Genomic DNA, 15223 nt, shown 5'->3' with positions numbered 1-15223 from the left:
TTCTTCTTCTGCTTCTTCTCCTCCTTCTCCTTCTCCTTCTCCTTCTTCTCCTTCTCCTTCTTCTCCTTCTTCTGCTTCTTCTCCTTCTTCTTCTTCTTCTTCTCTCCTTCTTCTTCTTTTTCTCCTCCTTCTCCTTCTTCTTCTTCTCCTTCTTCTTCTTCTTCTTCTTCTCCTTCTTCTTCTTCTCCTCCTTCTCCTTCTCCTTCTCCTTCTTCTCTTCTTCTTCTCCTTCCTTCTTCCTGCTTCTGTCTTCTTCTCCTTCTCTCTCTTCTTACATTCTGCTTCTTCTCTTCTTCTTCTTCTTCTCCGTTCTTAGTCTTTCTTCTTTCCTCTTCTGCCTTCTTCCTACCTTCTTGCTTCTCTTCTTCTTACTCTCTTCTTCTCTTCCTGCTCTTATTCTTCTCCTTCTCCTTCTTTCTGCTTCTCTAGCTTACTTACTCCTTCTTCTTCTTCTTCCTTCTTCTCTTTCTGCCTTCTTCCTTTCGTCTTCTTCTTCTTCTCTTCTTCTTCCTTCCTTCTGCTTCTTCTTCTTCTTCCTCCTTCTTCTGCTTCTTCTCCTTACTTCTTCTTCTTCTTCTTCTTCTCTTCTGCTTTCTTCTCCTTCTCCTTCTCCTTTTCCTTCTTTCTCTTCTCCTTCTCCTTCTCTCTTCTCCTTCTTCTCCTGCTTCTGCTTCTCCTTCTCCTTCTCTCCTTCTTCTCCTTCTTCTTTTTCTCCTTCTTCTCCTTCTTCTTCGGGCTGTAAGCAGATGGTCCTCCCTCGTGGACCCTCGCAGACATGGCAGATAACATAATTTGCGTCACAAGGACCAAAGGGGTCCCTTTGTGGAAAGTATTGATTGGCCTTAACTACTTTAGGAGTCTACATTCAGGCGTCTGCTGGTGTTAACGCATTTTTACAAGCGGCAGAACTACGGTGGCCTTCAGGTAACACAAAACCATGAAAGGCCCTCTCGAGCCAGAGTCTGTCCGTTCTGTAGAAACACGGCGGTGCAACATGTATCTGCTCCCGATGTAGATTTGAAGGGCTCATTGTAAGCTAACAAAACCATTCGTAGTCTCAGGTGATTACACAAATGAAAACATGGTTATGAATAATATTTTTCCATTTCTGCTAAAAGATCAGCCTGAATACTTCACACTGGCCCTTTAAGAACAGGTGTAAAAGGTGTGTGTTGTTGTAATACTCGATCCGGCCACTAGAGGCTGACGTGCAGCACGACTCAGGTTCTAAAGTAAAAGTGTTTTCATCCAGGTGACTTTAAAGTAATGTTACATAACTCACTAACACAAGATGTTGTGAGAAATTAAAACTCACCAGGAAGATGTGAATACTTTAGTGTTTAGAACATGGGGGGGGGGGCGGAGCTGCACGTCACCCTCTAGTGGCCGAATTAAGTATTACAACATTTATTTCCCAGTTTTTACAGAAGAATGTAACTTAGAAACATTATCCTGGCAAAACCTGTTTTTCTTGCGTCATCAGGAGAAAACTGTTTCGATCAGACAGAAAATGAATCACCAGAGTTTTATTCATCACTTGCCTCTCAGGGCTTCCGTACAACTGTACTTATATATTTATATATTTTTAAAAGTCTGTATGTATTGTACAGTACATCAAAATATTTAACAATAAAATGTAAAAGAATGACCTCCGCTCTTGTAAACATATTGCACATTAGAGCTGTAGATTCAGAACACTTGTGTTCCCGTGGAATAAAAGAGTTTTTCATCTGGCTGCATTCTTCCGTAGAAGCTTTTGGTTGAGTGCAATGACCAGCGAGCAGACAGGAAGTGGACCCACAAAGTCTCCTGCGATGATTTGAGGCTGCAGGGCCGCGATCCCGGCACCTGCTGCTCCAGCCAGTCCCTCAAACACTCCCAGTTACCAAAGGTGAGCGTCCGCAGGGACTGCTTCGTGTTCTCCGTGATGAAGCATCGATCCGCCGTCAGGTTCAGGCCCGAGACGAAGAAGCCCTCTGAAAAAACCAGACGACTTAGTTAAGCTTTGTGCATCACTGAGGACATTTATCATCATGTTGTAATGAGTGTTGCATTAACCCTCAGATCCTAAGTTAGATAGATACTTTATTCATCCAGAGCGGAGGGTCCGAGGACAGAGGGTCTGAGGACAGAGGGTCTAAAGACAGAGGGTCTAAGGACAGAGGGTCTGAGGACAGAGGGTCTAAAGACAGAGGGTCTGAGGACAGAGGGTCTGAGGAAGGGTACGGCAGAGGGTAAGGACAGAGGGTCTGAGGACAGAGGGTCTAAGGACAGAGGGTCTGAGGACAGAGGGTCTGAGGACAGAGGGTCTGAGAACAGAGAGATCTGAGGACAGAGGGTCTGAGGATAGAGGGTCTGAGGACAGAGGGTGTAAGGACAGAGGGTGTGAGGAAGAGGGTATGAGGACAGAGAGTGAGGACAGAGGGGTCTGAGAACAGAGGGTCTGAGGACAGAGGGTCTAAGGCACAGAGGGGTCTAAGGACAGAGGGTGTAAGGATAGAGGGTCTAAGGACAGAGGGTCTGAGGGACAGAGGGTCTAAGGACAGAGGGTCTAAGGACAGAGGGTCTAAGGACAGAGGGTCTAAGACAGAGGGTCTGAGGACAGAGGGTTAAGGACAGAGGGTCTGAGGACAGAGGGTCTAAGGACGAGGGTCTGAGGACAGAGGGTCTAAGGACAGAGGGTCTAAGACAGAGGGTCTAAGGACAGGGGTCTGAGGACAGAGGGTCTAAGGGACAGAGGTGTCTGAGGACAGAGGGTCTGAGGACAGAGGGTCTAAGGACAGAGGGTGTAAGGATAGAGGGTGTAAGGACAGAGGGTCTAAGTTGTATCCTGTACAGTCTGTAAACACTGATTTGACATAAAGAAAAGAAAACTCAATTTAAAGGGTTCAATTATGAAAACATGAATATTTGTTATCATCAGGACTGAAGGTTAAAAACATGAAAGCAGAAAATAATATTAAAATATAATTTTATGGCAGTTTCTTCAAAGTGAGGCACAAAGGTGAACACGACATTCTGTCTGAGCGTCAGTGAAAACTCACCTGGACGCCCGAGCTCTTTGTTCCAGTCCAGGTAGCGGATCACTCCCTGCGCTGTGCGCTGATTGGCCCACCAGTAGGGGATGGCCGGCCACAGCTCCGGATGTCTCGCTGCAGTCTGGGAGTCGTAGGACAGAAGCACCTGGTGACCCGAAGCCCAGAGGCTCCGCAGGGTCAGGACGGATCCCTGAGGAGCACAGGTGAAGGCACTCCAGGTGAACAGGGTCAAACATGTAACTGACAGATATCATGAAGCTTCCCCACTTCATGACTCACATCAACACAGTTTATATCACAAGTGTTCATGTTTAAATATAAACATTATGTAACATATATCATGAAACTTCATTCCTCACATTAAAGCTTCGATGTGAAACTCGACGACAGAATCTGATCCTGCGTTTGTATCTGAGTTGTAGTACTTTGGTATATTGTTGTGTACTCTGATTGGTACTTTATATTTAGTCTTGTATTCTACAGCTTTATATCATCGAGTGCTGAGAAGTATATTAACTGTGTACTTGTACTGCTGTACTGAAGTATTACTGTAGTATTTGTACTTGTACTGCTGTACTGAAGTATTACTGTAGTATTTGTACTTGTACTGAAGTATTACTGTAGTATTTGTACTGGTACTGAAGTGTTACTGTATTTGTACTTGTACTGAAGTATTACTGTAGTATTTGTACTTGTACTGAAGTATTACTGTAGTATTTGTACTGTACTGAAGTATTACTGTAGTATTTGTACTGAAGTATTACTGTAGTATTTGTACTTGTACTGAAGTATTACTGTAGTATGTGTACTGTACTGAAGTATTACTGTAGTATTTGTACTTGTACTGAAGTATTACTGTAGTATTTGTACTTGTACTGAAGTATTACTGTAGTATTTGTACTTGTACTGAAGTATTACTGCAGTATTTGTACTGAAGTATTACTGTAGTATTTGTACTTGTACTGAAGTATTACTGTAGTATGTGTACTTGTACTGAAGTATTACTGTAGTATTTGTACTTGTACTGAAGTATTACTGTAGTATTTGTACGTGTACTGAAGTATTACTGTAGTATTATACTGTACTGAAGTATTACTGTAGGATTTGTACTGAAGTATTACTGTAGTATTTGTACTTGTACTGAAGTATTACTGTAGTATTTGTACTTGTATTGAAGTATTACTGTAGTATTTGTACTTGTACTGAAGTATCACTGTAGTATTGTACTTGTACTGAAGTATTACTGTAGTATTTGTACTTGTACTGAAGTATTACTGTAGTACTTTGTACTTGTACTGAAGTATTACTGTAGTATTTGTACTTGTACTGAAGTATTACTGTAGTATTTGTACTTGTAGTATTACTGTTAGGATTTACTGAAGTATTACTGTAGTATTTGTACTTGTACTGAAGTATTACTGTAGTATTTGTACTTGTATTGAAGTATTACTGTAGTATTTGTACTTGTACTGAAGTATTACTGTAGTACTTGTACTTGTACTGAAGTATTACTGTAGTATTTGTACTTGTACTGAAGTATTACTGTAGTATTTGTACTTGTATTGAAGTATTACTGTAGTATTTGTACTTGTACTGGAGTATTACTGTAGGATTTGTACTGAAGTATTACTGTAGTATTTGTACTTGTATTGAAGTATTACTGTAGTATTTGTACTTGTACTGGAGTATTACTGTAGGATTTGTACTGAAGTATTACTGTAGTACTTGTACTTGTACTGAAGTATTACTGTAGTACTTGTACTTGTACTGAAGTATTACTGTAGTATTTGTACTTGTACTGAAGTATTACTGTAGTATTTGTACTTGTACTGAAGTATTACTGTAGTATTTGTACTTGTACTGGAGTATTACTGTAGGATTTGTACTGAAGTATTACTGTAGTATTTGTACTTGTACTGAAGTATTACTGTAGTATTTGTACTTGTATTGAAGTATTACTGTAGTATTTGTACTTGTACTGAAGTATTACTGTAGTATTTGTACTTGTACTGAAGTATTACTGTAGTACTTGTACTTGTACTGAAGTATTACTGTAGTATTTGTACTTGTACTGAAGTATTACTGTAGTATTTGTACTGTACTGAAGTATTACTGTAGTATTTGTACTTGTACTGAAGTATTGCTGTAGTATTTGTACTTGTACTGAAGTATTGCTGTAGTATTTGTACTTGTACTGAAGTATTGCTGTAGTATTTGTACTGTACTGAAGTATTACTGTAGTATTTGTACTTGTACTGAAGTATTACTGTAGTATTTGTACTTGTACTGAAGTATTGCTGTAGTATTTGTACTGTACTGAAGTATTACTGTAGTATTTGTACTTGTACTGAAGTATTGCTGTAGTATTTGTACTTGTACTGAAGTATTGCTGTAGTATTTGTACTTGTACTGAAGTATTGCTGTAGTATTTGTACTTGTACTGAAGTATTGCTGTAGTATTTGTACTTGTACTGAAGTATTGCTGTAGTATTTGTACTTGTACTGAAGTATTACTGTAGTATTTGTACTTGTATTGAAGTATTACTGTAGTATTTGTACTTGTACTGAAGTATTACTGTAGTATTTGTACTTGTACTGAAGTATTACTGTAGTATTTGTACTTGTACTGAAGTATTGCTGTAGTATTTGTACTGTACTGAAGTATTACTGTAGTATTTGTACTTCACTACAGGACGACTCCTTTGTTTTTACAGCTGAAGTCTAAACTGACTGTAAGAAGTTTCCTGAAGCTGAAGTGAGTGTTTGTGAAACATGTTGAACACACAGTATCTGTCACACCCTGCTCTCCCCCCCCCCCCCTCCTCTTCCTGTAATGTGGTGGAGCTTGTTATAACCCCCCCCCCCCCTCCTCTTCCTGTAATGTGGTGGAGCTTGTTATAACCCCCCCCCCCCCCCCTGCTCATACACTTCCTGGTCCCTCCCCTGCAGATCTACAGCTGTGTGGATGGGTGTAACCAACATGGCGCTGCACACACACAGCTGACAGGCTCCACTCGCTGCACACACACATGCTTTGAGATCGCAGCTCAAACTAGTTTCACTTCTCAGGAAGTGAGACTCACACAGTATCTGTCACACCCTGCTCTCCCCCCCCCCCCCCTTCCTCTTCCTATCATGTGGAGGACCTTTATACCCTACACTCCTCAGGAAGTGAGACTCACACAGTCGCTGGCAGTGAAGGAGAAATGGCGCAGAAAGGAGTTCAGCTGGACCGCGAAACCTTCTCTTGTTCCATCTGTCTGGATCTACTGAAGGATCCGGTGACGACTCCCTGTGGACACAGCTACTGCAAGAACTGTATTCAAAGCTTCTGGGATGGAGAGGACGAGAAGAGAAGCCACAGCTGCCCTCAGTGCAGGCAGACCTTCACACCGAGGCCTGTCCTGCTGAAGAACACCATTATAGCAGCTGTAGTGGAGGAGCTGAAGAAGACTGGACTCCAAGCTGCTCCTGCTGATCACTGCTATGCTGGACCTGAAGATGTGGGATGTGATGTCTGCACTGGGAGAAAACTGAAAGCCTTCAAGTCCTGTGTGCAGTGTGTGGCCTCTTACTGTGAGAAACACCTCCAGCCTCATTATGAATCACCTACATTCATGAAACACAAGCTGGTGGAGCCCTCCCAGAAGCTCCAGGAGAACATGTGCTCTCGTCACGATGAGGTGATGAAGATGTTCTGCCGTACTGATCAGCAGTGTATCTGTTATCTCTGCTCTGTGGAGGAACATAAAGGCCACGACACAGTCTCAGCTGCAGCAGAAAGGACTGAGAGGCAGAGAGAGCTCGAGGGGAGTCGACTAAACATCCAGCAGAGAATCCAGGACGGAGAGAAAGATGTGAAGCTGCTTCAGCAGGAGGTGGAGGTCATCAATCGCTCTGCTGACAGAGCAGTGGAGGACAGTGAGAAGATGTTCACTCAGCTGATCCGTCTCATGCATGAAAAGAAGCTCTGATGTGAAGCAGCAGCTCAGATCGCAGCAGGAAAGTGAAGTGAGTCGAGTCAAAGAGCTTCAGGAGAAGCAGGAGCAGGAGATCACTGAGCTGAAGAGGAAAGACGCTGATCTGAAGCAGCTCGCACACACAGAGGACCACAACCAGTTTCTACACAACTACCCCTCACTGTCCCCACTCAGTGAGTCTACACTCTCCTCCAGCATCAACATCCCTCTCAGATACTTTGAGGAAGTGACAGCGGCTGTGTCACAAGTCACAGATGAACTCCAGGACGTTCTGAGAGAGAAGTGGACAAACATCTCACAGACTGGGACTGAAGTGGATGTTTCACTGTCAGCAGAGCCCAAGACCAGAGCTGGATTCTTAAAGTATTCACGTGACATCACACTGGATCCAAACACAGCATACACACAGCTGTTATTATCTGATGGGGGGCAGAAAAGTGACATTAATGAGTACAACCTCAGTCTTATTCTCATCACACAGACAGATTCACTGTATGGTGGCAGGTGCTGAGTAGAGAGAGTCTGACTGGACGTAGTTACTGGGAGGTGGAAGCGGAGCGGGGGAGACGTTAGTGTAGCAGTCGCATACAAGAACATCAGCAGAGCAGGGGGGGGGTGAATGTGGATTTGGATACAATGATAAATCCTGGGATGTTATATTGTGACGATGACAGTTATATATTTTATCACAACAATGTCCACACTCCCGTCTCAGGTCCTGCCGTCCTCCAGACTCGGAGTGTACCTGGATCACAGAGCAGGTGTTCTGTCCTTCTACAGCGTCTCTGACACCATGACTCTCCTGCACAGAGTCCACCACACATTCTCTCAGCCGCTCTACGCTGGAGTTAGGTTTATATTCTTCTTATGGATCCACTGCTGAGTTCTGTAAACTCAAGTAGACAGAAGTAAATCTCTGGTTCTCCTTCAGGGAGTCTTCTTCTCTCAGTGAGTAAACTAACCCCCCCGCACTAAGTGACATGTTCTATGTTTCATATTATATTCCAGATGATCAGCTGTACAATGAACCTGAATAATAATCACAATATAAGTGCAGGAGGTTTGTGTGACACCAGGATGAAGTGTGAGCAGATAGTTTCCTGTGAATGTTGATCACAGATCACATTTACTTTGAACACAATGTTCTTGTAATGTTAACAGTGAAGTTGAACATGACCCTCATCCTGGGTGGGGTTTGTATTAAACATGTTAAGACTAAAAAGACTTCTTCTTTAAAATGAATGTGAACGTGTGATTTAAGGGAAGCGGCTTCAGCTCTGTGTTTAAACTCTGAAACGTATTTCGTCTCCGTGTTTGTGCCGACGGCTGATTGTTGTGGCGTTTGTTCAGCTGTCACTCAAACATTGTGGGCGGTGCTTGACGTCATCAGTGGTTGTGTAATGTGGGACTTTGTTTAGGTGGAGCTGCTCCCTCTGTCTGTGGAGCCATGGAGGCTCTCACTGCTCATCATGTTGCTGTCTCTGCATCAACATGTCCACTCAATGTTTGATGAATATTTGTGTTGATGTATTTCTATCTTGTTTCTCTTCCACTGCATGTGTTCAGAGAGGAAGCAGCAGCTTCATCCTGGACACTTTGTTCTGTTAGAAAGACGTCTAGAAGCACATTGATGTGTTGTTGTTGTTATGAGGGCTTATAGAAGTGTACTTATCCTGATCATAATCCATCAGCAGAGGATTCATTCTTGTCTTTCACATGCTGACATTGTGCTCAAAGTGAACGTGTACATGAAGTCATTGAACTTTACTGATGTGAGAACAAAGTGCAGCTTCACATGATGAATAAACAAACATCAAGTCTTTTCTTCTTGTCTTCATTCCAGGGTATCAAACAAAGCTGACGGAGACAATGTGAAGCTGATCTGAGACAATAACTGAGCAAAGTAGCAGCACGTGGTGATCAGATGTTGTCTTATAGATCAGCTGTGAATATGAAACTACTGTATTACTGCAGATCAATATTATCACTACAGTAATAAGGAGACATGTTTTGTGTCTGTCGAGTGGGGAAATGAAAGAACGTACAAATGAAAGTCATGAAATGTGCAGTTTGAAGGATTTAAAGGACCTTTGTGTTGCTGTAGTTTCCCAGCATGCTCTCTGGTCTGTGTGTTGGTGTGCAGGAGGATCCAGGTGGAGCAGATGCATCAACACAGAGATCAAGGTGCGTTCACTGACCTGCTTCAACAGTAGGAGCAGTGACTGTTGAACTGTCTGTCAGTCTGTGTGTGTGTCTGGCTCCACCTGCTGCTTCTTATTTTAATGACAATCTGCATCCAATAACTTCTGCACTCTTTAATATTGAGCTCCACCTTCCAGATACTGCAGTACTTCTTCTGTGAAACACATCGACACACTGCAGCAAGTATTCATGTGTTCAGTGAAGACGAGCTCTAATGAACTCCTGCATGAAGGTGAACAGGCTCAAATAAACAGCTCACACATATCAGCTGACACTTCCCCACTTCATGTATAACATGAGCTGTGAGTGACATGTGAACAAAGCCCTCTGCACAAAGCTTCAGAATATAGAGAGGAATGAAAGTGGAAAGTTTGGTGTATGTAAGTGCTGCTGAAGTGGAGACTTCTGCTGAAGAGTGTGAGAAAAAGCTCCTTTAGGATGTTCTGATGTTTCCTCTCGTCTCTACATTCACTGGTGCACGAACAGTTTGTCTCTCACCTTAATGTGTTTTCGACAATAGCAGAACCGAGAGTTGTTATTGGTTGGGTGAAATGTTTGACATTGTTTGAAACAGGAAATGAAAAGAGGTCTGGTTCCACTGCAGCGTCAGAGTCTGTGGATCCTTTATGTTCACGTCCTTTAGCATCTCAGACGACGCTTTGATTCTTTCAGACTCTGATTCATACGCTGAAGTCCATTCTGGTCTTTAACATCACACAAGGAAATAAAACAAACTAAAGAATTCACTTCAGATGTAAAGAGCGTTCCAGCGTCTCGTATAGATCTGATCCAATAACGTCCTGAACTGTTTCTCTCCATTCAGTTCTTTACTGCAGTTAGTATTTGTAGTAAATATCTGCCCTGCTTGTTCAGCACGACACGTTTCACAAATACAAACACTGTAATTCATGGCCCCAACCTGCTGAAGCCCCCCCCCCCCTGTTGTTTTAAATGTTTCTTTGTAGTTTTAAATGTTTCTTTGTTGTTTTAAATGTTTCTTTGTTGTTTTAAATGTTTCTTTGTAGTTTTAAATGTTTCTTTGTAGTTTTAAATGTTTCTTTGTTGTTTTAAATGTTTCTTTGTTGTTTTAAATGTTTCTTTGTAGTTTTAAATGTTTCTTTGTAGTTGTTTTGTGTTTCTGTGTTTTATGTCTTTGAGGTCATTTTGTGTCTCTTTGAGTGACATTCTGCAGGTGAGGGCGGGGGGGGCCCCTGACACTCTGGACCCCTGGACCTGTGCCCGGTAGACCCGCTCAGTAATCCACCTGATTGTTCATCTGATCCTTTTTACTGAACTATCCAGTCAGAAGTTATATTCTAACAGACGTTCTCCAACATGTTCAGTTTGTCTGCTTTGTATTTTATTTATTGCGTTATAAAGAACTTTTAAATGTTGTTCCAGGTGAACCTCCTCCACAGATATAAGACGGATAAATCAGCTGTTCGAGGAGAGAGCTCACCTTGTGGGGGCAGAGCCTCGAGCCGAACATCTTCTTCAGGCAGAAAATGAACGACTGATGCAGTCGCTCGTCGATTCCCTCAAAATGGCTGCAGGCCAGAATAACGACCTCCTTTGGGTGAGAGTCGAGCCAGGAGGCCACAGACGACAGGGTTTCCTGTGGAGAGAGCACAGTCACTATAACCCTGCTTTAAAAACATCTGGACCTTTAACAATACGATGACTGTACTCACTAAAACGGTCAAATGTGTGTATATGACGTGTGTGAAGTAAAGGTCGCTGGAGCAGTCGTTGGGTTTGTGTGCGACGCGGAGATCGAAGTATCGAATCCCCATCGAGAGCTGCTCCTCCACGCTTTTGTCCTGCGAGGAAGATTCACCAAACATCAAAAACACTTCTATAAATAAACATTACACAACAGCAAACACCTTCTCCGTCACCTGCAGTACAGCTCACCTGTGTGGTGGCCCATTTAAAGATGGTGGGTCTGGTGAAACAGGAGAACAGTGCGTCCAGCATCCTGAGACAGTCGGATTCAGAGCGGACCAAAGGAGAGTTGATGTCCAGACAGTAACTCATGGCATCATGGCTCCCTGCACACACGGGGGGGGGGGGAGTTAACAAGAAGTAAAGCTCAGAGGTGACCGAAGAGGAACCTGTTTGTGGAACAACCCCCCCTGACCAAAGCATGAGACGAGTTTCTACATCCAGCTGTCGTCAGCAACAGGCTTTACACAAAGTATTAAATACATTTCAGTGAGCGTGTTCAAACCTGTCTCTCTGTCGTTCATTTTATTACACACAACATATCTGAACTTATTAGTTTGGGTTTCTTTGCATGTGTGGATTGTTTGTGTTGTCACCGACATCTGGGGAAAGTTTCATGTCAAAAGCATCTTTATAAATATATTCACTGAGCAGAATGGTGACGTGTTCGATACTTATTCTACCCGCTGGATTTAAGAGTATGTGTGACTGACAGTTTATATGTTTATGTGAAGTCTCTAATAACCTAAACGTATACAGCTGATCATAACATAAGAAAAGAAGAAGAAGGTTATTATGTTTTTATTCAAGTCTTCACATTTGTTAAGTTTGTCCCTGTTGTCATAACATATATTATTCAGTAAGGACAGCTCACTACCTCGCCACGTTTTATGTATTTCATTTGAACTCCTGCTGTTAATGTAACTTCTTTAGTTTCTTTAAGTCAATGTGTTTTATTTGACCCCGTTTTTAATATTAGATGTTTCACCTGCAAAGACACATGTCTACCTTTGCATGGAAAATAAAGTATCTGATACTCTCCAGTGTATTTATTGTTTTATTTATTTATTGTTTAATATATTTAATGTTTACGAAGCCACATTATTGATTTATTGTGTATCCCTCTTCATAATGCATTTCTGATACTGAATAACAGCAAATATTCACATTTCAGAGGTTGGAAACTGAGTTTTTGGCATTTATTGTGTATAAAAAGTACTTGAATTATTTGTAAACAATGATTATTAGTTTTTCTTTATAAGTGCAAATGACAAGGACAAACAAACCCCGCCCCCTTACCAATAACGTAATTACAAAACATTACATTAACAATAACGTAGCACAGCAGTACCAAAATATATATAAATATGTATATATATATATATATATATATATATATATATATATATATATATATATAAATAAAAATAATATATATATATATATATATATATATATATATATATATATATATATATATATATATAAATATGTATATATATTTATATATATATATATATATATATATATAAAAATATAAATATGTATATATATATACACTATTTATATTTTTATATATATAAATATATATATCAAATATAAATATATATATATACTATTTATATTTATATATATATATATCTATATATATATAACAAATATGTAATTTATATCTATATATATACCATATTTTTTATATTACTATATATCTATCTATCTATCCAATATCAATCTCTCTATCTCTCTTCTCTCTTATCTCTCTATTATATCTATTCTATTATCTCTATTATATCATATAAATTAATATCTCTTCTATATATTCTATATCTCTATCTCTCTATATCTCTCTATCTCTCTCCCCTATATACCATCTCATCTCTCATCTCCCTCTACCTATCTCTCTCTCTCGGTTCTCCCATCTTTTCTCTCCTATCTCTCTCTTCTCTCTCTATCAACCTCTCTCTCCCCTCTCCCTCTTCTTCTTCTCTCTCTCTCTCTCTCTATTCTCTCTCCCTCTCTCTCCCCTATCTCTCCTCTCTCTCTCTCTCTCGTCATCCCTCTCTCTATCTCTCTTCTCGATTCCTCTCTCTTCCCCCTCTCCTCTTTCTCTCTCTCTCTCTCTCTCTCTCTCTCTCTCTCCCATCTCTCTCCCCCTCTCCTCTTCTCTCTCTCTCTCTCTCTCTCTCTCTCTCTCCTCTCTTTCTCTCTCTCTCTCTCTCCCCCTCTCCCTCTTTCTCTCTCTCTCTCTCTCTCTCTCTCTTCTCTCATCCCTCTCCCCTATATCTCACCCATCTCCTCTGTCTCTCTCTATCTCTCTCTCTCTCTTCTCTCTCTCTCTCTCTCTCTATCTCCTCTACCCTCTGGTGTCTCTCTCTCTTATATATATATCTATATATACACATATATACATATATATAAAATATAAATATATATATATATATATATATATATATATATTATACATATAAAAGTTTGTATATAACTGGAGTAAATCGTCTCATTTGTTTCTGATCATAAATATACAGATCTACACTCACTTTATAGAACTTATTTTAAATGTATTGTTGTGATTTACTGACGACAGAAATCTATTTGATTAATCTTCTTATTATTTTGACTAAATGTTATATTCATTAAACAAAGTCTTCATTATTCTTCACATCAATGAGATGTGACTGTCTTCTATATCTGAAGTATAAAACCCTGCCGGCTCTACAAGAGAAGAGGAAGTGTTACCGGGTATGGCCAGGTTGGTGAGGGGGGTGTCCCACAGCTCCTCGGGCAGGGCTGACATCCAGTCCTGGCAGCAGCTCGGGGTCCATGCTGTGTGTCAGAGGAGAGGAACTGATCTGGAGTCCAGACTCTGTAGTCCAGAGCCTGCTGTGAGGGGACATCACGTGATCCTCTGCACCACACACAGCAGGTGAAACACTTCCTCATTCCTCTGCGCTGACTGACAGCTGACTGACAGCTGACTGACAGGTGAATCCGGTGAGACGAGACTTTTCATGTGTAACCTGCCTCTTGTGTTTCTGTGGAACAACACGTGTCTATTTACACTTCCGCAGCCTCGTGGCTATGACGTCAGCGAGGGGGCGGGGCGAGACAGACAACAGCGAATAAAATAGAATAAAAAGACTTTCCACCTGAACACAGATACACATCTTCCCCTCCCAGCTGAGGCCCCTGTAGGGACAACCTGCTCCTCACTACACCCCCAAAATAATACCAGAGATATAGGTGTGTGTTATAAAGACACACACACACACACACACACACTGTGGTGGTTTCTGTGTCTCTTTGTGGTCATTTTGTGTCTTTGTAGTTAACTTTCATGATAAGAATAGCAGTAAATATATAAAATAAAATACAATTATAAACCAATTACAAAATGTAGGGGAAAAGAAAGAAGTGGAATGATCTAACGAAATACTCACCATATGTATCTAAATTCAATGTTGGTACTTTAAGTACATATTTTGATGCTGATACTTTTGTACTTTCACTCAGATTTTGAATGCTGGACTTGTACTTGTAACAGAGTATTTCTGCGCGGTGGTATTACTACCTTTACTGAAGTAAAGATCTAAATACTAAGATCATCCAAGGCCTTTTGTTGGCGGCCTGCGAGGTCAGCTTGTTTTTGTTTGTTCATGTCAGACGTCCACAGACAGAGATATCAAACACAAGTGGAGTGGAGAGATTACGTGCGAGCAGATAAGAAGGAACCACACAGAGACAGAATTCAAGCTTGACTACAGTAAGATGGGAGTTAAAAGGTCAAAGACTAAGAAGAGAGGATAAGTTCAGGTTGTTATCGGAGTGGAAGAGATTATTCACAACTTTATCTCTGACCCCTAACCCTTTTGATTTATAATTACATTCAACATTGTGCGTGAAACTCAATCTCTCCTCCTTGTGTGTTCCTAGACTTCAAACTGATGACAGTGGACTTTCCACAGATCGTCACAAAGGTCATAATTGAACCACTTTTAGTTTTTCTTAGCATTGATTAGCAGGAAGCTGGAATTACACATTCGTTCCAGCTTAGAAACCAGCGCGAAGTATCATTTATTATGAAAGGACCAACAACAGCCATGTCATCAACATATTTAAATAGCTTACAGTTACCGTCCTGCAGCGGCATCTCGTTGATGTACACCGCTAATAATAACGTGATTAAATAAAACTACCTCATCAGAAAGTAGGGACGTCACGACACCAAACATTTAGTATTCGATACCAATACCAGGGAGTTACCACGATTCTCCATACGTC

General features: G+C 41.0%; 1 protein-coding gene and 1 long non-coding RNA gene across 2 annotated transcripts; one reads left to right on the top strand and one right to left on the bottom strand.

Moving 5' to 3' along the window:
- Nucleotides 1-1635: 1635 nt before the first annotated feature.
- LOC115007346 (PI-PLC X domain-containing protein 1) lies at nucleotides 1636-13972 on the bottom strand. Its single transcript, XM_075074121.1, is given in 7 exon segments — nucleotides 1636-1821; nucleotides 1824-1976; nucleotides 3045-3228; nucleotides 10680-10835; nucleotides 10912-11040; nucleotides 11135-11271; nucleotides 13682-13972. Coding segments are annotated over 7 exon segments (912 nt in total). The 5' UTR covers nucleotides 13740-13972; the 3' UTR covers nucleotides 1636-1726.
- LOC115007347 (uncharacterized) lies at nucleotides 9166-11986 on the top strand. The gene is made up of 3 exons (XR_003832174.1): nucleotides 9166-9202; nucleotides 9358-9452; nucleotides 10622-11986. It is a non-coding gene; the product is annotated as an uncharacterized LOC115007347 (long non-coding RNA).
- Nucleotides 13973-15223: the final 1251 nt, after the last annotated feature.

This window comes from Cottoperca gobio, chromosome 4 (assembly GCF_900634415.1).
Source record: "Cottoperca gobio chromosome 4, fCotGob3.1, whole genome shotgun sequence".
Taxonomy (NCBI): domain Eukaryota; kingdom Metazoa; phylum Chordata; class Actinopteri; order Perciformes; family Bovichtidae; genus Cottoperca; species Cottoperca gobio.
This window is presented reverse-complemented; position numbering and strand designations above follow the sequence as displayed.